Source organism: Hirundo rustica, chromosome 3, assembly GCF_015227805.2.
Source record: "Hirundo rustica isolate bHirRus1 chromosome 3, bHirRus1.pri.v3, whole genome shotgun sequence".
Lineage (NCBI taxonomy): Eukaryota > Metazoa > Chordata > Aves > Passeriformes > Hirundinidae > Hirundo > Hirundo rustica.
The window spans coordinates 15,761,744-15,787,242 of NC_053452.1; the positions used below are offsets into that span (position 1 = coordinate 15,761,744).

The 25,499-nt window shown below is 40.4% G+C and overlaps 1 protein-coding gene across 6 annotated transcripts in view; it reads left to right on the forward strand.

Annotated features, from left to right (window-relative positions):
• Positions 1-25,499, forward strand: part of FSHR (follicle stimulating hormone receptor) — an 85,813-nt gene that overhangs the window by 50,288 nt on the left and 10,026 nt on the right. For 2 of the 6 annotated variants that reach the window (XM_040059197.2, XM_040059196.2), the window contains 7 exons: positions 3,781-3,855; positions 4,244-4,318; positions 11,909-11,980; positions 14,311-14,388; positions 18,005-18,073; positions 18,184-18,258; positions 23,114-23,299. In XM_040059197.2, the coding sequence (XP_039915131.1) occupies positions 3,781-3,855; positions 4,244-4,318; positions 11,909-11,980; positions 14,311-14,388; positions 18,005-18,073; positions 18,184-18,258; positions 23,114-23,299 (630 nt within the window). The remainder of the gene's footprint in view (positions 1-3,780; positions 3,856-4,243; positions 4,319-11,908; positions 11,981-14,310; positions 14,389-18,004; positions 18,074-18,183; positions 18,259-23,113; positions 23,300-25,499) is intronic. The other 4 variants (XM_040059198.2, XM_040059199.1, XM_040059200.2 and 1 more) reach the window with 4 other exon arrangements.

The window sequence follows — 25,499 nt, forward strand, 5'->3', positions numbered from 1 at the left end:
TGTATTTGAGTAAAAAATTTATGCTTTCAAGGATCACCATTGATTTCAGTACAACTCTGCATGCAGTGAAAACTAAGCTCAGCAGATGCCTAAGCACTTTGCAACCACTGGGTGGTTGGGATATTTGGGATTTTTGAAGAAATCGGCACTGACAGTTTTGCACACCATCTATTCCAAGTCTTGTCTGTTTCAGAAGTAATGCTGGGATTGCCGGCTGGGTTTCCTGCCATAGCTACCAGCAGCAGTATTAGTGCCATTCATTCCAAACAAACAATGTAATAACAGCCCCATCTTCTCTTGATGACATATAATGAGGTCTGCATTATGAGCAATCATCTGTTTGTGTATATTTATACTGTAAGACAAATCGCTTGCACAAACACTAGCCAGCAATCCCTTTTTCCTCTTTGCTGCTGCTGCTTCAGGTATTATTTGCTCTCCTCTACAGAGGATCTGAGTCTGCTGAGTTGGTTGTTTGATGTGAACAGCAGTGGTTTGCACTTTTAATGTCATGGATACCTGTATCCAACACAGTGTTGTTTGGGATTTCCAGGGACAGGTGTGCACTATTTGCTATGTGTGAATAAATAGTTCACACAAATTGTGCAACCAAACCCCAGATTGGTGCTGCCTATTGTTCACAGTGTGTGACTGATCTCCTGAACAGAATGGTTTTATTTTATTTATCCTTCTTACCTGAACAACAGCCCTGTCAGGTTACGTGCTGCCCAAAACAGTGCAAAGGACAATGATGAGTAAGGTCATCACCAACAGGATTTCCTGGAGAGAGTGTAGGAGAGCATACAGTTCATTGCAAGGGACAGAGGATCTTTTCCCTTACCCAAACACAGAAGATGCAGCCCAGCACCAGAAGGGTTACTGCCTTCTGCCACTCACAATTTTCTCTTCTGTTCATTTTACTCATATAGAGATGCTCATAACCTCACCAGCTGCAAAAGAGGTTTGCTTCAGCTGGAAGACAAAAAAAAAAAAAAAAAAAAAAAAAAAAAAAAAAAAAAAAAAAAAAAAAGAAGTCATTTTAAATGGACATATTTATATATGGCCATACTTTCATTACCTGTTAAAAGAAAAGGAAAAAAAAAAAAAAAAAAAAAAAAAAAGAGAGAGAGAGAGAGAGAGAGACAGACTGTCACCTCTGTACCTCTGAATGGGAATGTTAGAATGAAAGCCAAGTCATTTCCCAGGTCTCTGAAAGCCCCCTCACACAGGTGTTATTTAATTCTGTTTAAAACATAATCTCTAAAAAACTCACTATTTTAAAAACCTAATCTTGCAAAAACAGTTTAGAGATTCCTATCTTCCTACCTCTCTTCAATCCTTTCCTTCACCATGCATTCTCCAAGCCTTTCAGAGTGCCATGGCCTGTTTGTGCCCTACCTTAATCAGATCTGTATCTCCCCTTTCTTGAATCAAAACAAAGCCAATAACCTACCACACTCTTAGGAAGCCAAAACGCTCTTCTGATGCAGAAATATTCATTTTTAGGCAATCCATTTAAAAAGCTGTGTCATCCAAGTTGTTCCAAAGTTAGATAGCAGATTGGATCATAAAAAATTATTACCCTCAGCAGCACTATCTGCTGTATGAGGTCACAACTGCATTATGGTTTCTTAGTAACCCTTTTTTTCTGTATAAGGCCAACACATCTGCAACATTTTTCATTGAACTTCTTAGTGGCATGAAGTATCTTCTGGCAAAATGTATTTGTTGGTATTAAACATGCTGCTTTCCTGAAGATTTTCTTTTTTCTAGACAACTGGTTTTTAGATTGTGGGGAATGGCAAATATGCACCTGACCACCCAAAAAAGAGCACGAGGAAAACCAACCAAACCAAACCTTAGAAGTGTGAGACTCCTTCCCATGTTGTTAAATCTTTGAGACTGTAGTTAGGCAAGTGCATTTTATACTGTCATATAAATAACTCACAGGGAGTGTTTGCCTCTATATTCTATTCTATTCTATTCTATTCTATTCTATTCTATTCTATTCTATTCTATTCCATTCCATTCCATTCCATTCCATTCCATTCCATTCCATTCCATTCTTCTGGATAGTTCTACTTATATTTTGCAATTAATTTTAAAGAAAACAGAAGGATGATAAAAAGTCTTTGAAGCATCCCTTGCAATGGCTGTGTATCTTGCATAGCATGAAGGAATCCCTGCCTCAGTCGAAACATTTCGTTGCTGCTGAAAATTAAATAATAAAGAGGAACACACTCACATGTGAGCCGGTGGTTCAGCGCTGCTAAACAAATCCAGTCCACAACGCACCCTGCCAAGCACCTATTGTCAGTCCTCATGTACTTTTATTTTCTTATTCTCCAGATAGTTTAGAGCTCCTGGAGCAGAGCAGAGCTGTATTTCTTCCATAAAAAACTTAAGGAAACAGGAGGAAAAACTTCTTATTAAACTAAAAAATATTAAACCACTAAGGCATTTATTTAAAACTGAAAAGGTCAGGTAAAACCTTCTTTTGCAAGGCTTTTATTTGTCTTAGATGCAGAGGTAATCTGTCATGTATGGTTCAGCTATTTCTTAGAAGAGAGGAGAATACATTTATATTCCTCTGACTAATTTTTGTGATTATTTTTTGACTGTGCACCCGACATTACAATCTCATGTTTTACCTCCAGCCTATTTGAATCTATTTGCAACCATCATAATTTCAAAAGAACAAGATATCCAGGAACAAATGTTGTCCAGTTTGCAATCTGTTTATCCAAGGTTTCATTCTAAAGATGTACGCAGTTACCTTATGATTAAAATGCAATAGACCATGACACTATCACTAAATTACAGCTGTATTACAAATTTTAATTCCTACAGCTGACCTCAGCCTGAGAAAATTATATTTTGGCACCATTTCCAAAAAAATGGCAGTGAGGAGTATTCTGGCTTGGCTGTCTTTACCTTGACCTTCCTGGTCAGTACCAGGATAAGTGATGGATTGGGACAGGGGACAGTGCAGTGATGCCCACTTGATTCACAGGAGAACTCCTGAGCTCGAAATTACACCAGAGCCTGAGCCCTGTGTTTGCCATCCCACAGATTAAGGAATCAAAGAAATACGTGCTCTGGACTAACAGGGGATTCATTCTGGTGTGGTGACAGCAGTAAACTGGACATTTATATTCTGTAGTTCTCTGGCTGTAAGTGGGCATTACCTGTGTACAGACCATGTGAAATAGGGTTTGCTCCAAGGTGTGGAAGACTTCTTCACTTCTGTGGTCTCCAGCTGCTGTTAACAAGGGCACATCTGCTTGTGACTTAGTTTTAATCTCCCTGCTTCCCATTTTAATCTCTCTACTTCCCACTGGGTCAAGACAGCAGTGTCCTGTTGCGGAAGTTGTGTCATATTTCTGGGGACTTTTTAGCTGTCTTTGTTTTCAGACACCTTCTCCACCTCTTTTCTTCACTGAGTTAAAAGGTTTCATTAAATTTCTGTCAATAATTAGTAATGTCAGGAGTCCAGCAGCCCATGATGGATAGACCCTGACTTCTAATGCACAGGGAGTGGTGACAGCAGGACATGCAGGGCTGATGTTGCAGATACAAACTCCAGCCTCAGATCTCTGCTCCTGACTGTTGTTATTGCTTGCCACAGCAGTACTCACCAGTGTTTCTGTTTTCTTATCTGATATCCACCTTGTTTTTAAAACTCATCAGTTATCTGAGAAGCTCTTTGTGAATTTTTCACGTCTCCATTTTCTGCTTTACCATGACTTGAAATATCTTGACTTCTAAATTATTTTTCAGAGAGATCTCACAGAATGATGCCTTGGAGGTCATAGAAGCAAATGTGTTTTCCAACCTTCCCAAACTACATGAAATGTAAGTAATGAGCAATCTAAATGCAAAGGAGACAATTATAAAGATTCATTATAGGCAAGTATCAAAGGTTTTGCAGTTTGGTTAAGGTAAGCACTGAAGAATTTGTAGCAGTATAGGAACATTTGAAATCTCCCTTTGTCTTTTCCATCTTCTTATCTAGCTGTCCCTTTCTTTACCTGCTCAGGTGAAAATTTATTCTCAGACCACTGAGTACCCAAAGATGGTAGGGTCTGCCTGTCTGTGGTAGGCTGCTCCCTGAAATCATCCAGATCTTCTGCTGTCAAAGAGAAAATCTCAGCATATTGTTCCACTACATCACGGGACAAACACAATTTTAAGATTAATATATTGATATATTTTTCTCTGATGTTTCATTTCCTCTTTGCAGAAGAATTGAGAAAGCCAACAACCTCGTCTACGTCGATAAAGATGCCTTCCAACACCTTCCGAGCCTCAGATATTTGTAAGATCATTTGCTCTTTACAAGTCCTAGAGTCACTTTGAATTACACACCTGTGTATCTGTCCAGCTGGTGCTGAGCACTTTGGCTGATAAGACAGGATGATTTCCTCTCCTCATACTAGTTGCACATTGTCAATACATATTTTCATGCCTGCCCATCCTCAGAAAATCTGAAGATAAAACTTCCACCGAGGAGTCCCACACACAAATTCCTTGAGCCTTTCTAAGCAACAGGTTGAAAATGTGTGATGAGAAGTGGAGCTGGACCTTTCTTACGTCTATAGAAACAAATTCAGCTTGAAATTTTCTCCTGGAAGCATAAGAAAAAAAGAAAAAAAAAAAAATCTCGTGTCTTTGCTATGGTGCTGCCTTCTGTTAGATGTCACATACATGGTGTTAGGCGTTCAAATTATTTTTTCTTTAGCAAAGGTAGTGCTATAGCCATGATCTTCATAAATGCCTGATGTGAGATGATTAGATCCCCAAAATACAAACATATTGATGTATGGCACAGTTTTATTTACTCAGCCAGCCTCGTCAAGAATGTCATTTGCACCACTGTGGTTGCCATATCTGCTTCTGCGGAGTTGCCATCAAAATTCAGTGGTAACTGAATGCATCCATAAAGTAAGCTGGTTGCTCAAATACATTTTCACAGCTTTTAGCACATGGTTTTGACATGACTAATAATCTCTTCTCTGCCTTAAAACCCCATTGAAGTCCAATGAACTCCATTTAAAACTAGCTGGTTTTAAGTTTTAATGGTCACAGCTTATACAGCTCAAATGGTGCCCTTCGGTGTGTGGGATACCCATTTATTCACTCAGCAGGATACCAACTTAACTTTTGTATGTCCATCCACCTGAGCACATAAACCCCATCTGATTTTCCTGACTGACACAAGAAACCCCACTCGTACAAGAAGCCTGGTCATGGTTTCTACATTTCAGTACATAAAGTAAGCATTTAATTGTCTGGTTAGAGATTTCATAAAGACAGTATGAAATCAGGTCAGTAGACTGAAAAGTGTAGCTCTCCGTAAGCCAAGGAGTGTTGAAAGTCTCTGAAAATCACTAGTGTATGACAGGTTCTGGGCTCAAAAATGCCAAGAGGCATTGCTTTGAATTTGTACTTTAAGATTTCAAATTTAGGACTTGGACTTTAGGAGATAAGGTGTATTTAGCACTACAGAAGCTGTTATGGCTTAAAGTCTCCTTGAACTGGAATATGTAGCTAGATTTGGAGTAGGATTTTCACTCTTCCCAGTATTTTGACTGATTCTCACTTTATCAAATTTATCAGGCACCTTAGTAGACTTTAACTTTTGTGTTTGCATAAACAAAATGCAGATTTTTTCTTGACAGTGGGGGAATAAAGCTCTAAGTTTGCATTGTCGTGAGGAGAAATCACGTCCCTTTTACCTCCCGCTTCAAGCCTGAGTCATTCAGCAGTGGCTGCTGTCTTTGAGTAGCTCTAGCCACCTAAGAACAAAACCACAGTATTTGTTTACATGTAAAAAATCCAGAGCAAGCTGCCAGTTGTTAGATGTACAGATGGGAAGAAAGAATGAGAGCACATTTATCTCACACAAAATTGAAGAAGAAATGTGGACACACTAAATAACACACTAATTTCAGTGATCATTTAAATATGGGACATAGAAATCACAGGTGAAGATAAATTCATACTTTAAATATCTGAAATAGTGGAAGTTTTTCTCTCGGTACTAGTGGATGTTGCCTCTTCCAAACACTTGTCATTCCGCACTCCCATGCATTTTGACTCATTCAGAAATTCCACCTATGTAAAAATTCAGCTGTAGGAGAATCCAATGACCTATAGAAGCAACAGATTGAAAATACACATGATTACTTGTCTACCTGATCATTCCCCTCCCCTCTTCAGCTAGTTTTACTTGCTAGTTGATATCAGAGAAGACTGCATTTTGAAGTTCTTTAAAGGTTTTTCTCTTGTGAGCATGGAGAGCTAGAAGAGACCCTCCAGCTGCTGTGTCCTATTTCTTCCCAGATCCACCTCATATACCCCATTAATTAGGCGCTTTATTGACATTCTTGATGCTCTTGTCTGTTCCCTGCTTTTCCTCCATTTTCCAGGAGAGGCTTTTCCAGAAACTCAATGATTTGGTGACTAGAAGGTTTCCTCTAGTTTTATTTACGGTCCCTTAATTCATGTGCATTCTTGTGCCAAAACTTTTCTCTAATTTATGTTTATAAAGCCCATCTTTGGTGTTTACACCACTAATGGATATATGCTGCATCCCCTCTGTACCTTCATTTTAGGATGTAAAACCCCCCAGCTTGAATATAGATAGTACAAAAGGTGCAGGTTTCGTGGCTCAGAGCTTCTGAATAGATGATTGTGGGTTTTTTCTAATAACAAGGGTTGAGGAGGATGTGCTGGGGGTATATATCCATGCAATATTGTTGGATTCTGAGAAGCTACATCACTTCCCCAACACGGGGACCAGGAGCAGGACACAAAGTTCTTGTTGGGGACTTTCTACATCCAGTGAGCAGGGCATGATGCTGACTTACATGCTCAGATCATCTCTCTACATACAGCCATAGACAAAGAACACCTCTGTGTTCTCTCCCATGTTTCTGGGAGAAAGATGCCATTTTCTCTATCCCCTCACTTCACTCACTGGTGCTTGCCCTTTTGGAATCTGAAAAAGCAGAAAGCTTTGCTGTTGGAAAGGGTAGGATAGTTAATTTAATGAGAAAGCAGAAACCTTGATGGAAGGCTGTAAAACAGCATCTGGTAAAGGTAACCCAGTCCTCATATTCACCTTCCTGTGACATGCAAGGAAGAGGCAATACTGAAAATATAAAGTAAGATGTCGAGGAGGTTACTAGATTGATCATTTTTCAGTTCAGTTGGGGGAGTGGGGATGTGGTGGTTATTCAGGGTTTTCTATACAATACACGAGCAAAAGGTTGTAAACATGTGGGACTATAGTTTAAAATCATTTATAAAAGAGTAAAGCATCTGTGTGGAACAGCTATTGCAGAAATCATAAAAATTTTAAGGCCATAAAAGGAAACTTGTAAAACCTGGAAACTTGTAAACCTGTACATCACTGCCTAATTTTCACATTAATTGTTGTAAGTTAGGAAGGAATAGCCTATAGTTTTGTCAGTATCTTGTCACATAACAGATTAAGAGATTCTATCTGACTGTGTAAGGAGGTACGAGAGACCAAGCTGCAACCAGTATCTCAAAGCACAAGGACTTGGGTACCTGCCCATTCCTGGGCCACTGTGGTTCCTCTGAAGCTCCCAGCTTTGGGGACAGTCTGGCAGGATTCAAGACATATGCAGTGATTCCTTACACCGTTCTGTGGCTGTAGCAGAACTCTTAAAACACAATGCAGAAAATCTTTCAGAAAAAAAAAATTATTTACTATTGGTTTTCATTTAGAAAACACAGAGAAAAAAACTAATCAGTCTCAATGTCCGAAATTGAACCCAGGTACTACAGCCCATTAGTTTGATGACCTTTGCAACACATTGTTTGCAAGGCTTTCTCTGTGTTTCTCCAAAAATAGTTGCATAGCCACTGGGTCATGTTTATGGGCAGGCAAGAAGCTCTAGCTAGCCTTGTCAGTCCCCTCATCAGCTTCATGGGCTCATTATGACCACCAGCTGTTGAATATTAATATGCTTTTATCTCTGTCAACTTGGAGACAAATATATTTCTTCCTCAGCACACTCTTTTTGTCTCCTGCATCATCATTACCAGTATGGCAAAAACAAAAAGGAGATGAAAATGCCAAAAAATTGCAGTGCTGAATAGTCTAAACCTTCTAGAAACAGGCAACTTTAACTTTCTCACCAGTCTTCCAGAAGCAGAGAAGAGAATTGCTAATTGGTCTTCTTGGGTATAAGCTGGAGAGACAGACTGCTTCAAAATGGTAACTGACTGACCTTTTCATGGGTACAAGATTATTTATCTGGCTCTCATTAGGGAGACCTGTGGCATAGTCTCTTTAATAATGTAGCGATGGCTTTTCAAATTCATTTTCTTTCCAAAATTAGTTCTCATATGTAATCTATGTCCTTTGGTTCATTTTTGAGGGGTGTCAATATCCTCTATTTAGCAATCTCAGCTTACAATACAAAGATTTGAATGTAACACTCCTTTCAGGTTAATTTTGAGAGTATACAGCTGAATTGACGGAGGGGTGGGGAAATGTAGGTCCCAAAACCATGGGTTGTGCCTGCAGAAGGAACAGAGCCCAACTCCAAAGTCTTGCAGCTGCTTATACCTGCCTGCTGCTTCCTAAACACAAACCTGCATTTGCTGCAGGTGCAGCAAATTCCACAGAATTACTGATCCTTTTCTTGGACTTGACTCTTCATAAAAAAAAAGTGATGGCCCCCTCCTTCCTTTGGCATGGCAGCCTCACAGTTAAAGACAAGGACTGGGGGCTGCAGATTTAAGAAGCCTGGGATATGGGAATCAGACGAATGTCTCACTGGAATCAGGCTCAAACACACCATCAAGTAACCAGAGTGATTAAGGGACACAAAGATAATGCTTCCTGAGTGAAGCTGTGTTTATCTCTGCCTACCCTGTGTTTGCAATTTAGCAAATACCCACAGTAAGTTGATGAGGTAAACTGCATTCCCAGATTTGTCAGAATAGCTCCTACAATTTGGCACAAAAAAGCAGACGTGTTGTTACATCTGGAGATAAGCAGCCAGAATCTTCCAGGAATTAGTTTCTGATTTTTTTTTTTCTCTGCTGATTGTAGTGCTCTGTTTTCTTAAGTGTTGACTCCAGTAAGCCTTTTCAGAAAGACAATTAATACCTTGGAAAGCAGCCATCAGCCATCTGAAAATAAAAGGTTCTCACCAAGCTGTTTATGCATGGCAAAGGGGGACTCAGTTATAACAGATTAAAGAGGACGCTTGTTTAAAGTGAGGCTGCTAACGATGTATATGTTGTATGGTAAATACATTGACAAAGCTGTCCTGCAGAAAAGATATTCAGTAAATTGGATTATCCGCATTCTAAAAAGATTATCCACTTAAAGGCCTCTGGAGATTTGCCCTGGAGAACAAGAAGAGAGGGAAAATCTAGGCTGAAGTCTAGGTAAATATTTTTTCAGTTCTTTTTCTGCATTTAATTAAAGGAACATCTTCTGCTCCTAATCACCATTCTGTGTGCCTCTGTGCAATCAGTGACTTTTACCACCTGTAGATTTACTTCAATATGTAATGATTTGTCAAAAATGCTTTCCTCTTCATCTCATGCTGCTCAGTTGACACCAGTGGAAATTGAGCCCTGAACACTTTGGCATTACTGGAAAGATCAGAACTAACCCAAGGCATTAGGTATGTTTCTTCTCACGTGTATGGTGAAAGCCCTGATAACCAATGTGGAATTTTGTTTTGCTGGGATTAAGTTGCCCTTGGGAGCAGTGTTTGAATAGCAGATGTTAGAGTCCTGTCACCTTTCATTGCTGCACCATGAGGATTGAGATTTTCTTGGGAAAGGACTGTAGAAAGAAAAGCCTCTTGTGTCTTTTCTGTCCTGCAGTAGCCACCACTACTTGGCAGCAGTCTCCTCCTTCATTTTCCTACTAAGGGAAATGTATGCCATAATTTGTATTTAAAAGGGGATTACAAAAGAGGATTGCATGAATTTTTAGCATATGACTCATTTAAAATTAAAGGCAGTTTTCCACTAAAACCCTGTATATCTCCAGTAATTTAGAGAGTGTATTTTAAAATATTGTAGGGGGGGGGGGGTTACAAGTGAAAGGTTCTTCTCCTTTTTCTTCTTCTTTTTTTTTTTTTTTTATGAAGTCCATTTATGAAGTTAGTGCAGAAATATTTTAAATAGCAAGGTGCAATCCACCTGCTTCATTAAACATGCTTTCTATTTAACTATATGTAACAGTTTTTCAAAGGCATTTTTGTGGAGCTTCTTTGGTCACATGCGACAGCTGTTATTTTTGAGTTAATGCAATGTCAGACCACTCTGAATCCTGAGAAGAAACAGTCTTGACATTTCAGCAACTTCCCCAAAGTAGCTTCTTGAATATTCACTAATACTACTTTAATTTTTCCCTGCATATGAAGTATTGCTTTCTGTTACAAGATGAGACAGATCAAAGTTGACTTTTCAGCATCTGAGGATACCCAGATACCATCTCAGGGAGCTCAAAGCAGTCCTTATGCAAGTGAAGGACTTTTCTACGGGCTTATGTATCACCCTGAGCTCCCAAAAGTAGGATTTGGTTGTCACATGGAGGTGTTCGGTTTCAGTTCAAATTATGAAACCTGAAAGACTGCAACACTCCTGAAATAATCTAGGTTCATAAAAAAAATCATATGAACAGTTACCTTTCTCCAGTCCCAACCAGTCCTTTGATCCCAATTCAGCTATTCAGGAATGATTCTGTTAAAAAAAAAAAAAAAGAAAAAGAAAAAAGAAAAAAGAAAAAAAAATAAAAAATAAAAAGGGGGAAAAAAAAAAAAAGGTCGCATCTAATAATAAAAGAATATTGTTCTAAGTGCTAGGATTAAAAAAAATTTACATATCCTATGTTCTTTAAGAAACCAATATCCTTAGTGAAAGGTTACCTTCTCTACCATCTCATATATTAAAAACACAGAGATATAATCAAACTTTCAAGAAACCAAAATTTCTCCTTTTTTTTGGTGGGGTAAACATGGGACTTCTTGGTGTCTGGATAAAGCTCCCACATGTTTAGAGGCCAGTCCAGTCCAACTCTTCCCTCCAGCATTCAGCCCTCCTTCCAGCCATCAGCAGGCACCAGTCCTCTCCTGCTGCATGGAGAGGCAACATCACAGGTTTACTGTCCTTGATACTGCTCTGAATAATGAAATTCGACTAAATTAGACATGGTCCATCTCTGTGAATACCTGCGACCTTAACTGGCTGTGAGCTCAGGGTTGTGCTTCAGAATCAGCAGCTCTGGGTGCTGTTTTCATGGACAGGAGCTGCAGTGCAGAGGTCAGTGATGGCTGGTGCAGTGGGAGGGTGGAGGTCTTGAAGGACAGAAGCTTGGGTCCATTTCCAGCTGCACAAACTGCTGAAATGATCCCATGGTTTTGGCTCCTCACTACCAGAAGTGCTGGGGAGTAAAATGTCCTAACTCTCTCTTTATTTCATCAATTAATTTCCCCTGCAATTTATTTGTCCTCTATTACAGTAGAAGGTTAAAACTGTGGTGGATTGATACTTTTGTCTTAAAACAGTTACTATGAAAATAATTATCCCCTATCAGTGCACTTGATTTCGCAGAATATTGTTGAGCAATTAATATGGACAATTTACTGGGATCATCAGGAAGGACTGTGTTATCCTCCAATGTTGGGTTTCTCCCTTTACCTCTGTAGAGTAGAATTCAGCTTGTACTTTGGACAAAAAGCTTCTAAAATTACAATGTCAAGTTTCCTACTGGGAAACGCCACTTTTGTGGCTAAACTCTGCCTTTTGCGACAACCATTTCAAGTCCAATGTTCTTTCTTCTTCATTAATTGCTGCCTTTTTTCCAGGGGCAGACTGAATAATCTTCATCTTCTCTTCCCCTTAGGTTAATATCAAACACTGGCCTTAGGTTTTTACCTGCTGTCCACAAGGTTCGCTCTTTCCAGAAAGTTTTGCTGTAAGTTTGAACATTTGCTTTTCACTCTTTAAAAGCTGCCTTTGAGTGTTCTGCTCCAGCACAGCCTTTCAAGACATGATTCCCCATGCGTTCATTTACTACCTCCACAGTGGCGTGTTGACTGTAATTTTGCAGGCCTTGATGATAATGTGGCTCAGAAGGTCTCAGTTCTCTCCAGGTCTCCCTTCTACAAAGTCTTGGAACTTGCACTTTACAGACTACTCTAACTGCTGTGTGAGCACGTGTCTGGGTGGCCCAGAGGTCAGATAACAGCCTTTGACTCCTCTTTCAGAAGCTGAAATCCAAACCAGGATGATGGCAGTGGAAATTGGTTGCCACCTGGTGAAAATTTTCTGACCTGCGTGGGAAGAGTCAGATCTCAGACCTGAGTTCCATCAGAAGTGGCCATAACACAGAGGAAAGAAAAATAACAACAAAAACCAAAACAAACCAAACCACCACCACCACCACCACCAAAAAAAAAAAACAAAAAAAAAAAAACACAAAAAAAACCAAAACCCACAGGGAATTATCTACCATACCTTTTTCTGTTTTGCCCTGGCAGTAAATCTGTCCAGAGAATGAAATATTTTACTATGGAAAATTCCAGTGCCAACAAGGGGAAAAAAAAAAAAAAAAAAAAAGTGCAAAATTTTGTGTGAAAACAGGCTGTTAGTTTCCTAAAGTACTTCTTCTTCTGTGGAAAAAATGCATGTCAGAAAAACTTGCTTTCTTTTTCACTGAAAAATATGTTGACATACATTTCTCAATCAATTCTTAGTATAACTGAAAACATTCTTTTGGACAAGACTTATTGTTGATTCACACACAAAGTTCTACATCTTCAGATCTTTGATTAGAAGATTTCAACCTGCAGAAATATTAATCCTGCAATTATTAATGTCTATCTTAGTAATAGCCATTAATAGCAATAAAAATGCATATTAAACATAGAAGGGAATGCCTTAATATAGTATACAGACATATAAGAAATCCATTTCAGGAATACATTTGACATATGTAATTCTGAGAACTTCAGTTCATTGCTCCTCAAAACCATCAAGGCAATGCAATAGCTATGGCACTACAGAGACTTTCACCTGTACACCTTCATGTCTATCATCAGTCTTAACTAGGCAGGAACTACTGTGTCCTGTACTAGCAAGAGCTTTTAATTTTTTGGGTGCAGCTCCTCACTTTCCTGTAAGAATAAATAGACCTTGATACTGATTGAGTCCCAAACTAGAGCTGGGTTCAAGCCTTCGTCTCTCTGAGGTTGATGAGAAAATTTTCCTTGGCTTCAGTTGTGCCAGTATTTAAGTCCCAAAAACAGTCCTTAAAATTTACAAAGGGCGGATCTTTAGTAGAGTTTGCTTGCATGGGTGCTGTGTTCCCTCCCTGTTCCTGCCTCTGCTGCCCTATTTGCTGAATGAAGCCTCTGTGTAAGTGTCACTCAGGGCAGAGTCGTGGCTGTATGGAGCTGTCAGCATGAGATAATTTTGGAACTGCGCTTAATTTCAAGCTTTGCAGATAATTACTTTTGTTCCGTGCTTCCGACAGAAACAGCATGGAAACAGCCATATCCCCAGTCTAAATTACGAGTAACACTATTTAACTTCTTTGAGGCCTATATCGAGCCAGCCACAGAATGTTCCTTTTTTGTTTGTTTTGTTTTTTGGGGTTTTTTGTTGTTGGTTGTTTGTTTGTTTGTTTTTGGCATTTTGTTTTGGTTTGGTTTTGTTTGTTTGGTTGGTTTTGTATCAGTCACAACTGAGGAAAGATGGAAATTCCCACTTGTCTGTTCAACAAACTGCACTGGCAGGGGTCCTGCATTTAAGTTCTTAAGCACATACAAAGCCTATATGCAACCCTGTTGACATCAGCGGGGGAATGATGCATGGGCTGGTAGGTACCCTGCTGAATCAGGCCAAAAAGGCTAATGGCTTTCCTCCTCCTGGATGGGAGGCTGGGAGAAGGGGTGGCCTCACAGCCCCTCCAATTGCATTTTCTGGGAACTATGTTTGCTGGAGGAGCTATTTCATCCACCTCAGGGTTATAGACCTGAGCTTTTATGCATTTTAATGTCTTCAGCCTATTTGGGAGGAAAGTATGGGGGTGTTGGAAATGTTTTGCTCCAGCCTTTTTTTATCAGGAAGGTTTGTGCTCTGGGGGAAAAAAATGTCTTGGAAACTTTGGTTATTACCCTCTGTCTGTAGTACTTGCTCAGATTGAATATAAGGGGAAAATACTGTGTTTGAAGCAGCGTATTTTATTGAAAGGCTCACAGAAGTACAAAAAGGTGTAGTTTCTATTGTATTTTTTTTTTCCAGAGATATTCAAGACAATATCAATATACGTACAATTGAAAGAAATTCATTCATGGGCCTGAGTTCTGAAAATGTGATTCTGTGAGTAGATATAGCAAATTCATTATTCCCCTTGTTAGCTCATTTCTTTTCCAGAACAGGGTCAAGGATACCAGGAGTTGGGCACTTTTTCATACATTTCCAAATTCAATTTGAGATTTCACATTTCTCCTTGCCCCTGAGATCTCTGTATTCTGTTTCCCTGCCATGAAACAAATGAATGTTTTGGGGGGTTTTTTTTGCTGTGTTCTCGTCCAGGTCTTTATTTTAGAATCACATTAGAGAGCAAATTTAGTAATTACTGATGCCAAGGCTAAACATCTACAGCTGCAGTTCCCTGTGATACAAATTGTGTTCAAACGGATGGCACGACTCATAAATATTTACAGTCAGACACATCACTCAAAGACATTTATTACTTGGGCAGACTATATGGAGATGTGGAAATGTGGTTTATTTGTACACAATGTTAATGCATTCGTACAGGTGGTTCACAGTGCAGTTTGGAGCTGCAAGGTTAGCTGACTTTACATTTGATTTGAACAGTCATGTATTTTAATGAACTAGCTGGCTTCTTTGATCCTTTCTCTCTGTATATCAAAACATACTGTTTGCTTGCTAACAAGCTGCCTTCCTTTCACTTAGCCAGTGGCCAGACTGGAAAAAATTCCCATCATGTTTGTGTGGTTTACCTGGCACACTGAGAGAGAAAAGCAAGGTTTGAATTGACTGATCGAGCTCACGTCGATTCTGGGGGGAGCAAGGTCAGACCGTCAATAATGAAGAGAGTCCAGTAACAGGTCATTTAGCTTTATCTCTCCCTTTTCCCTATCAGTTACACACAACCTCTCTCTACTTCAAGTTCTGAAGTTTTAAACACATGCACATACACACAGACTTTTCTCAAGTATATATTTCCAAAGCACTGCACAACAAATGCTGTGTTTATTTTCATAATACCACTGAAGTGTGAGATAAATATGCCAGAGTTTTGCTGTGTTTTGACCTCTCTGCGCCACTTGAGCAGCTTGAAGTTGGCTTCCCCCTCTCCCCTGAAATGTTTCATTTCATTGCTTATATCAGGAAGAAATTATTTACAGTGAGGGGGTGAGGCACTGGCATAGGTTGCCCAGAGAAGTTGTGGATGCCCCATCCCTGGGAGTGCAAAAGGCCAGGTTGGATGGAGCTTTATGGAAGCTGGTCTAGTGGAAGGTGTTGCTGTCCGTGGCAGGGGCTTTGGAACTGGGTGATCTTTACGGTCCCTTCCAGCCCAAACCTTTCTATGATTCTCTGATATGATTATTGCCTGGGTATCGAAGGACATCTCTCTGGGAACTTCAGGCTGCTGGTTTACTAGCAAAATTGTCGTGGTGTGGGGATCATGTCCGCTTCCAGCTGCTTTGCCCTTCCTCGTGCAGCTCTCCATTGTCACAGGCTCCCCACAACCCACCAGTGTGTGCAGGAGCAGCAGGAAACCATGTGAGCAGACCTGGCCTCCAGCACCTGACTGCTCAGACAATGTCCTGACTTTGCTCTAGTTCTCCCTAGAGCAATTTGGGACAGACGCCCTGAATGTGTCCTTTGAGAGTTCCTGATTAGGCTTGTGCTGTGGTGAACTTAATTCATTTTAGACATAAATTTGCCATTTTTCTAGAAAAAACTGAACTCACAGCAACTCAACAGAAAGTTACGGTTACGGCAACACCATTTAGAGAAAGCAGCCATATCAAGATGAGTAAAATCACCCACAACTCACTGAACCCCCACTTTCTAGGGATAAACCATTTTAATAGGCTTAGCTGTGGCAGACCCCAAGCAAATTTCCTCCAGTTATATGGATTGCATCTGATCTTATGCTATGCGTGGGATCAGCCCAGGTGGGAACTGAGGAGACATTTGGTAATGAAGTGCTAGAAATTTATGGAAGAAATTCGCCTTGCTTCCAGGTCTGCATGCCACAAAGGCTCTAAGATAGGTCTTTCCAGTCCCAAAACAGGGGGTAAATGGTACCTCAGGGGCAGTGTCTTCTTGCACTGGGTGAATTTTAGAGTTTTCAAAATCTGCTGTAGCCATGAAATTATAAGGAAAAGCTTCCATGTCCAATCTCTGGGTCTCTGCCTCTATTGTCTCCCTGCTAATGCAAGAGTTAGTGGTGTCAGCAAGAATGCTGGTTGAAATGAGGGGAGAATTTGCCTCAACAGGAATTTATCCATGTGTACTAGTATGTGGTCTTGGGATTTGGGTAATTTTTTTTTTCTCTTTTTACTACTCGGATGCTATTAGCCAGGTGACAGAAGTGTATAGTCCACATTGTGTGGCCACAGTGACCCTGTTTTACAGCCTTAGTATCTCATTGCATTAGCATCATGTTCAGTGAGAGAATGCAGCAAGTGCTAATAGTGTGATTAAAAACATATCTATCAGCCTGGCAGCCACAAATTTATAAGATCAATGTAATACAATAAATGTTTCAAATGCTGTAAGCAGGGACCTGTCTCTCCTCCGTGCCTGCTCATTCATGTCTAATGTTGGCAAGTGAAGGGGACGGTGTCAGTTCTCCTCATCCAGCCTGACAGACATTACAGACCCAGAGCTGTGTGCATCTGCCTGTCATGGTCAAAAGAGCAATCCTTTCAGCCAGACCCATGACTTATTTCCATGCTGACCTTAGCTCACCACCTCAGACCTCAGATAAGTGGGTCACTTGCATGCTCAGCTTTCAAAATGAATTAGAAAAGAGTCCAGGTTTGCTGACAGTTTAATTAAACCAGGCCATTTTTGCCATCGATCAGACCTGTCACTGCCTGTTGGAGAGGGCGTGAGCTGCAAAGTGACGTTTAAGGCGAGATGAAAGATTGCACCATAAAGATGATAAATATAACTGACCTAAATGTAAATTTTTAGGACCACAAAGGGACAGAGGGAAGGTCGTTAAACATTAATTAGGTAATGCACCAGAGTAAAAAATTTGGCAGAGAGCCCCAGGAGCTTCGATTGCCAGGTTCACTACCTGTGTCTCCTGCTGGGGAAAGGAGCCTGGGGAGGTAGGACTGGGCAGCGGAGCAGACAGGGAGTGTAATTTGTCAAGGCAGCAGTGTAGGAGGAATCACCTGCTTTCTGGGCAGTTTGGCTGCCCCCTCCTGCCCTCCGGCCTGGTTCAGTGACTGTCAGCCCCCCTCCTCCACCTGCATGGCTGTGGATGTGAGCCCATGCCACACAGCAGGCTTTTTTCCCTAATAACTGGCAAAGATGAAACCATGGCCCAGCGTTTCAAAAACATCTTGCTATGGGTAAAATTGAGTGGCACTGACAACATCAACAGGAAAGAACCCTGGTCTCCCTGGCTCCTCTGCTGTCTTCCCAGTGGAGCCATGAGAAGTGCCAACATCTTCCCCAGCTCTGCCTCTGCTTCAGGAACTTACTCCAAGCTGCCATCTCTGATGGTAGCGCTCATCCACCCTGTTCATGTCTGCCCCTTCCAAAGCCTTCCTCCAACTATTTACAGGGATCTTACATGCTAGGATTTGTAGAAATTTCACCATTTCAGTGTCCATTTAATAACGTTATTTGTTTGAGGTTCCCTGTTTTGGATTGAATACTCTTTTTTTCATGAAGCATAAATAAGAACACAACTCTCTTTTCCTTTTCTCTGTTGCAGATGGCTCAATAAAAATGGAATTCAGAACATTGAGAATCATGCATTTAATGGAACATACCTGGATGAGCTGTAACTATTTCTGTTATTTGCAATTCTGAAAAATGGAGATAGTAACTTCTGCAAGAAATTTTTTCTTTTTAGTCTCAGACTGTTTCAGCATAAAATATTGTGTTTTTCAGAAATCTAAGTGATAATCACAACCTAGAAAAATTACCAAATGAGGTCTTCCAGGGAGCCAATGGACCCATTGTTTTGTAAGTAGTATTTGGATAACATTTTTCTCATTATTGACTCCTTAGAAAAGGTCAGAAAAGAACATATGAATGCCAGTCTGGATTTCAACATCTTGCAAACCTTGGAGTTCAAGACCAGAGGTCTCGTTCTGAGTAAAAAAAGGAAGCCATGACTGAAATTTCAGTCAAAAATTTTATTTTCACTTCGTCCTCAAGTTTTTGAGAGTATTGAGGATGGGAGATTTAGATCCAGGTTCCTCTTCACAGTTTATTAAACTATGAGAGAGAGGAGATGTTCTGCTTTGTTTTTTCCTCTAGAAAAAAATGCTTTTGGTTTTCTGTTTCAGCAAAATCAAAACCAGATGAGTGGTTCTTAGTGCTGAAATCTGAATTACTTGCCACTAAAGATCTGCCCCTGCATCTGTACAGCTCAATTCTGAAGCAAAATTCCCATCCTATGGGGATGGGGGTTGGGATGGGTATGAGGTACATCCCACACAGTTACAGCAGGATGTCCTTGGTGGGTGATGAGCTGGTGATCGAGAACTCAGCAGTAGAAAATTCAGCAGAAGGATGCTCATGGATCTCACACACCATTACCTCAAGTCGCAGTTTGCTGTGGGGTCCAAAAATATATGAGTTTGCACAGCTGCCTATGCTGCTGAGCACAAGCCACCACATGTAAGGGCTGCAAGAGAGATTTGGGATTTGTTCTGTGCCTCACTGATTCATTGGACCTTTATCTCTTCACATCTAGCCTTGTTGTCCAGAGAGGGCTAAAAGTCACCCTGAACAAGAGTGAGAGGGGTCATTGGAGCTGTTGGAAGATTTTATACAGATGCTAGGGTGGTTACAAATCTGAAAAGAGGGAGAAAAAAAATCTGATTAACCTTGAGTTGAGTCCAGAGCTCTTCTGAAGGCCTTAATTTCTACTGTGTGATGGTCAGCGCACCTGTGATATAAAGAGCTGGGTGTACTGCATTCTGCTTCACTTCCATTGTTTCTTCAAAGCATCTTTTTTTGGAAAAGACTGACACTGGAGCATCTTTTCATCAGTAATGTCATAGGTGTTACTTTGGGAAATCATTGTTTCCTGTAGCGAAAAGTAAATGCATTTTCTTTGCAAGTTATACTTGATACAATCATATTCTGGAGGTATATCAAATTGATTTGCCTGTAGTTGAGATTCATTTGATAGTTCAATTTCTAACACTGAGTTATTTGTGTAAAAAGTTTTCTGTTCCATTACCAATACATCCACTATTCCGTGGATGGGAAATTATCTTTTTATCCTGGATGAGATCATGAAAGAAGAGCCTTCTTACTCATCCATCACTATAGTGTATACCAGGGATGTGCTTTCAGTTGTGGAAATGATTGACCCACTATCATATCTTTGCTGGGACAAATCATGTTTTTGCTTTTGCTGCAATCAAATCCATGTTGCAGACTGCAGTGTTTTAATAGAATGAACATCAAGTGGGTTTAACTCTTGATCTTCCTGAACAGTGTCACAGAGTCAATTAATGCCAACTTTTATTTTATAATTCATCATATTAAAGTAATGTGAAAGAAAGACAAACACAAATAGCACCAATCATAGGCCTTGTACAGGCTACAAATAAATTTCACAAATAAATTCCTCTCTCAGACTTAGAGCTCTTGGCTGAATTAGAATCTCTCTTTGGGAAAGACATCAAATTTTGAGTTAAAGGATTTTGGCATTGACAGTAGGCCAGTAAATCAAATAGCTACTAAATCCCAGAATTATACATCTTTCTTCTATACAGATATACACTCTGTTTCCAACTTGGAGTTTCACGGCTTCAGTTTTCAGCTGCACTGTTTCGTTAATTTGTCTGCTGCTCCTCTCTGAGCTGTTGTGGCTTGCACCAGCTTTTGCTGGTGTCCTTGGTTCTCTGGCTGTGTCCTGACTCGATGCAGGGCGAGGTGTGGCTATGGCCCATCCCAGCCTTGCAATTTGTCTTCATTGGTAATCCCACATATGGAGGCTGCAGGAGAGCTTCAGTAGATCCCCAGCTCAACATCTGAGTCCCTGAAGCACAGATAGAGATCAGTTTAGATACAAGCACAAAGAAAATTGTTCTCCCCAATCCACCTACCCTGCACTGATTTCTGCTCCAGGAGCTATTTTTTGCCATTTCTGTAGGTGCCTTTCAGACTTCATCAACTGGTCAGTACTTTTGCTAATCCAACAGGGACTCCCAGTGGGAAAGGGAAGTGATTGGAAAAGAAGGTAGGTTCATTTTGCTATTCCTGCACCAGCTGCTGTCAAGGCTGATGACTCACAGCCAAGCAATGATAATACAAGAACACGTATTTCAATTGCTGATTCCTTCTGGTTTGATTTCCTGCTGCCACTTTATAATCTTGTTCATCAGGCTTATTTAATTTATCAAGCCTCTAACTAGAGCACAGCATCCCGAAGAACCTCTGCGCTGAGGTGTGTGTGTGTGGTAACTCAGTGGAGTAATTTACTAAACCACCTGCACAGTGTCGGTGTTTGCTTTTCGAGGCTTGTCAGCGGTGTACCCATAGTTATCCCTCACAGACATAATTGACAAACCCACAGGGTACGCAAAGCACTTTCCCTAACTCAATTCTGTTTATTTGTGATTATTGGCATAAAAAGAAAAGTTTCTTAAATAATAAGAAAAAAAAATTGTGGAAAAAAAAATTAATATCTTTGAAACTACTTAGAGTTGATGAGAGATTTGGTAAACTTTCAGATACTTTTAAGTGCTGTTCCTATTCATAATTATTTCCACACAGTGTAATACCAGTTTGTACTCAAACTGGTAATTTTAGCTAAAAAGCCAAAGAACATTTTCTGTGCTCTTGTTCAGAGCTATGAAGTTACACATTCTCTTAATGATGCCATGAGTGATGCTGCCTGTGGATTTAAGCAGAAACCTGATGTTTAGTTTTTGACTCATGAGCATATACTCTGGGTGACAGTTTTCATTTGGCAGAGCTCTGAGGGCAGTAGTCAGCACAAGTGAAAATTGAGGCTGCTCATTGCAACCTAATTACCTCTTCAAGCGTCCAGGGTAGAAATCAATAGCCTAAAATTTCTCATCAGCTGTCGGATTTAGCTCCTGTAGAAACAGGCCCAGGACCTCAGAACCTCTTCTGTGAGAGGTGTGGCTTCTCTCAGCCTGCCCTGCAGAAGTTTGTAACACTTTGGAGTACACAAGTCTGTCTCCCAGTAAAAGTCACAGTTCCCAGTTGGGGCAGCAGAATGGATGGAGTTTGTGTTTGCTCCTCTGCTGCCACAGCCCATTGTCCAGTTGCTAAAGGTGGCACATTCCTTCAGAGCCTGGATGTAAAGCCTCAACTATGGGCACAGCACAGACACAAAGATCATCTTTACCAATTTTACAAACTGCTTTGTCATCTGCCTATGAACTTCCTAGGCTTGTCTGGGGCTCAAGCAGAGCCCTTTCCTGGTTTTAATTTTGCTTTCTAGACCAGAGAACAGAGGTGAAAACGTGTGTGGTACACAGCAACTGTCTAAACTTTATTACATGCTACTAAAACCTGGTCTTCCCTCACATGGCACCACTCTCCTGTATTAAGGCAGTAATAAAAACAATTTGTGCATGTTGGGTGACAGAGATCAAATAACGTGCTGACATCACACTGTCAAAGATGAATTGGAAACTGTACCTTCAAGGGGACATGGAGAAAACTGCAAATATTGTCAGTTCAATTCCTTGATTAGGGAGAAATGTTTCCTCTCCTTGGAGAATAAAGCGCAGAGCAGCCTTAGCAAACACTGCATCCTGGATCAGTCTCAGGTTGTGAGAACACAGGGCTTAAAGGAGGAAGGATGAGTTTGTGCAGTTCACTTTTACCTTTGCTCTTCAGAGAAAGGAGCTGATCTCAGGCTGTCATGATCTGAGGAACATAGTTTGTGTCCCGGTAAGGGAAATATGGAGATGTTTTGCCCCATCTGTTACAGTCTGGAACTATTGGGATAGATTCCCAAGTATCTCATAACCTGGAGATGGAGCACCCTTGGTCCTTCTTCCCTTTCTTCACTTGCATGGCGTAACTCAAGATGTAGTGTTTGCAGAACGTATTTCCTTTTAAAGGCCCCACCAGTGCTCCCCTTAATACATTCATGGCTGCTTATTCCATCGCTGCCTCTGATAGCCTGTCCCTCAGTAATTGCCTTCCGCATAAACGTATCTCTCCTAACCTCCTGCAGTCGTGCCCCTTTCTTTGCTGCAGTCTGTGCTATGTTTGTTTTTTAAACCTCCAAGAAGATTTTGTTTGGATATTTTTGTTCTTAACAGCCTGAGCAATGCCACCCCTGACTCTCTTTAATCTGTTTTTCTTCCTAATGAGTGCAAAATCTAATATTCCCAACCTGTCCTCACATCTGTACCCACATGTGAGCTTCTCTCTTTGTGTTTATTGCCTTTTCCACAGCAGCCTTCCCGTGATGTGCCGTTCATATGGCAAACTTATATTGTGATTTCATCAGCCTTTTATTTGTTGTTTAACAGTATGCTGGGATGATTGCTGCAGTTTCTGGCTATTTGCTAAACCCAGCATCATATGGCAATAATAGTTTATATGCCTGCTAATTTTTATCCAGAACATTATGGGATTTTTTTCTTTTGTTCTCACAGACTAACATCACTTGATTGTTGTTTGCAATGGATACTAGCTCAGCTTGCTGGAGGAACAGCCAATTTAGGACTGGATCATCTTTTCAGTGTAGATTTCCAGCTGATCTGTTTCCAGTCACTACTCTGAGAATGAGTAGGACAGTCTAAAACAGATATCCATTGTTGAGCAGAAGGAAATTTGCTTTTTACCAAGATTTTCATATGTTTTCTTAAAGGGATATTTCCAGCACGAAAATCAGTTTCCTGCCAAGTCATGGATTAGAACTCATTAAGAAGCTAAGAGCAAGGTCTACATACAATTTAAAAAAGCTTCCTGATTTAAGCAAATTTAGATCTTTGATTGAGGCAAACTTCACCTATCCTAGCCATTGCTGTGCATTTACAAGCTGGAAAAGACAAAAGTAAGTGAATTCATTTGTTTTTCTTTTTGGTGCTTTTCGGCAGTTGATAAGGAATTAAATAAAATTCCTCAAAATATGGATAGAAAGGTCTTTCCAGTGCAGGTAAGTAAATGGACGGAAATAAATGAATACGCAATACATACAGGTTTATGCATGCTACACAGTGCACTGCCTCTCCATTGCAGGGAATTATTAAATTTTGATAAATACAACTCTGCCCTCATCTGTCATTAATCCATCTTTTACTGGGACCAGCCTGTACCCACACAGAAGACATTAAACAGAAAACATTTGATAACTTTTTCAGAAGATAACTGGATAGAAGACTGTCTTTGCAGAGAAGCTGGCCAACACTTGTTCGTCAGTCCAGGAGGGCAGCGGGACCACTGAGTGATCCCAAACTCTTCTTTCAGAATGCCTTATTGATGTTGGAGCACTTGCCCAGCCAAGCATCACAGTTACATTATATGTTGAGTTCATACTCAGACATTTTGGGACATGTTTTCCGAGCAGATCCATTTGACACAAATCAGTAGAGCTGGGTGGGAGGCTAAGGTTTCTTTTCAGACTCCAAAGCTAATTTTCCGTGCTGGTTTTAATTTTCAATAAGCAAGTTGCAGTGAGACTTTAGGTATCAGTGATTCTCATTGAGTATTTTCACCTCAGTCATACAGTATTAAAATGTTCACATTTAGTAGTTAATGAACCTCCTGAATCTGGAAAACATGAGGAACTGGTACCTATGAAAACCCTTGCTATTGTTTGAAATTCTTCCTTTGCTGAATGTCCTCAAAGACTTGGACTTTTCCATGGCAGAAATAAAACTATGAATCATTGTTACAATTCAAGACATCATATTCAGAAGTGGCAAAAAAACTTCAAAGGAAAGTAAAACCATTCAGTGAAAGCATAAACTGTTAGTAGCCTCTATTTTAATACCCTTAAGCATTGTATTGTCACCAGACAAGGGAAAATAACTGAGTTTGCTGGCAGCTAACAAATATCATCTACATAGCTAATAAATATCATCTACATGTGTTTACAAAATTGTGTAAGAGTGCAAGTGTGGTGGTGGAGACTGTAGTGATAACAGAAGTATCTGACAGAATCCATCCCCCATCACCCATTTTTGATCCAAAATGCAGTTTTCACTAGAACAGTTGATCAGCGGGCGACGTTTTCACACACTTGTGCAGTCTTATGCAGACACTGTCTGGTGGCTTCTAAGGAGAAATGTGTCCAGTCCTTCCAGAACCGGTGGCAAAGTGTTATTTTCCAATGAGTCCAGTGAAAGCATGTTTAGTTCTGGATCTGCAAAGAAACACTGATATCACTGTGATTCATATTTTTTAAGGTACTTGGCTTCTGGGCTGCTTGGGCCTAATCAAGACCCAAATGCTAGAATCCACCCCATAAAATAGGTGACAGGACTTTTCAAAAACAGATTAAGAGCTGCTATTGAAGAAAAGCTACAGGAGGAAATAGTCCTGACCCTGTGGTAAGCTCTCAGTATCTAGACCGCTCACACGGGCTTTGAAGAACTTCCATGCCTCACACTCCCTACACGGAATCGAAGTCCACAGCACTCACTCCCCTCTTAGAACAACCCCACTTTTGAAAGCCTTTCCCTGGCTAGCAAGAAGGTAAGGAGAACATAACACAGCCCTTTCCATGGCCTAGGTAAGTGTAATTTTGCAAAGAAACATCAAGAAACCAGTGAAGAGCTCACATAGCCCCAGTGTGGATGTTTCAGGCTGGGCTGGAGCACCATGCCATGATGGAGCTACTTCTGGAGAAATTCTGGTCACAACTGTACCACCCTGGTCAACAGGACAAAAGTCAACATATTTATTTACCTTTAATAGTTACCAGATGTATTTTCTACCAGACATTAAGCATAAATGCAAAATTATGAGAACATATTATTTAGATTAACCTTTCCTGTCAACTTCTTTTTAATGTATTAAAAAAATTGTCATTTCTTTCATACAGTCATGTCTCTTGTACTGAAATTGGTGTGCAACTGAGATCCTCTCTCCACATTAAAGGGAGAAAGTGGATGCATGTGTTTGGTTTGAAGACTGAAAGTATTACCATACACTTCAGCAGAGATTAGTCACACATACAGTAGCTACACCCTCCTTCATTTCAAAGCCGTTTTCATGGCAGCTGGCACAAGCTGTGTGTGCACTAAAAGCTG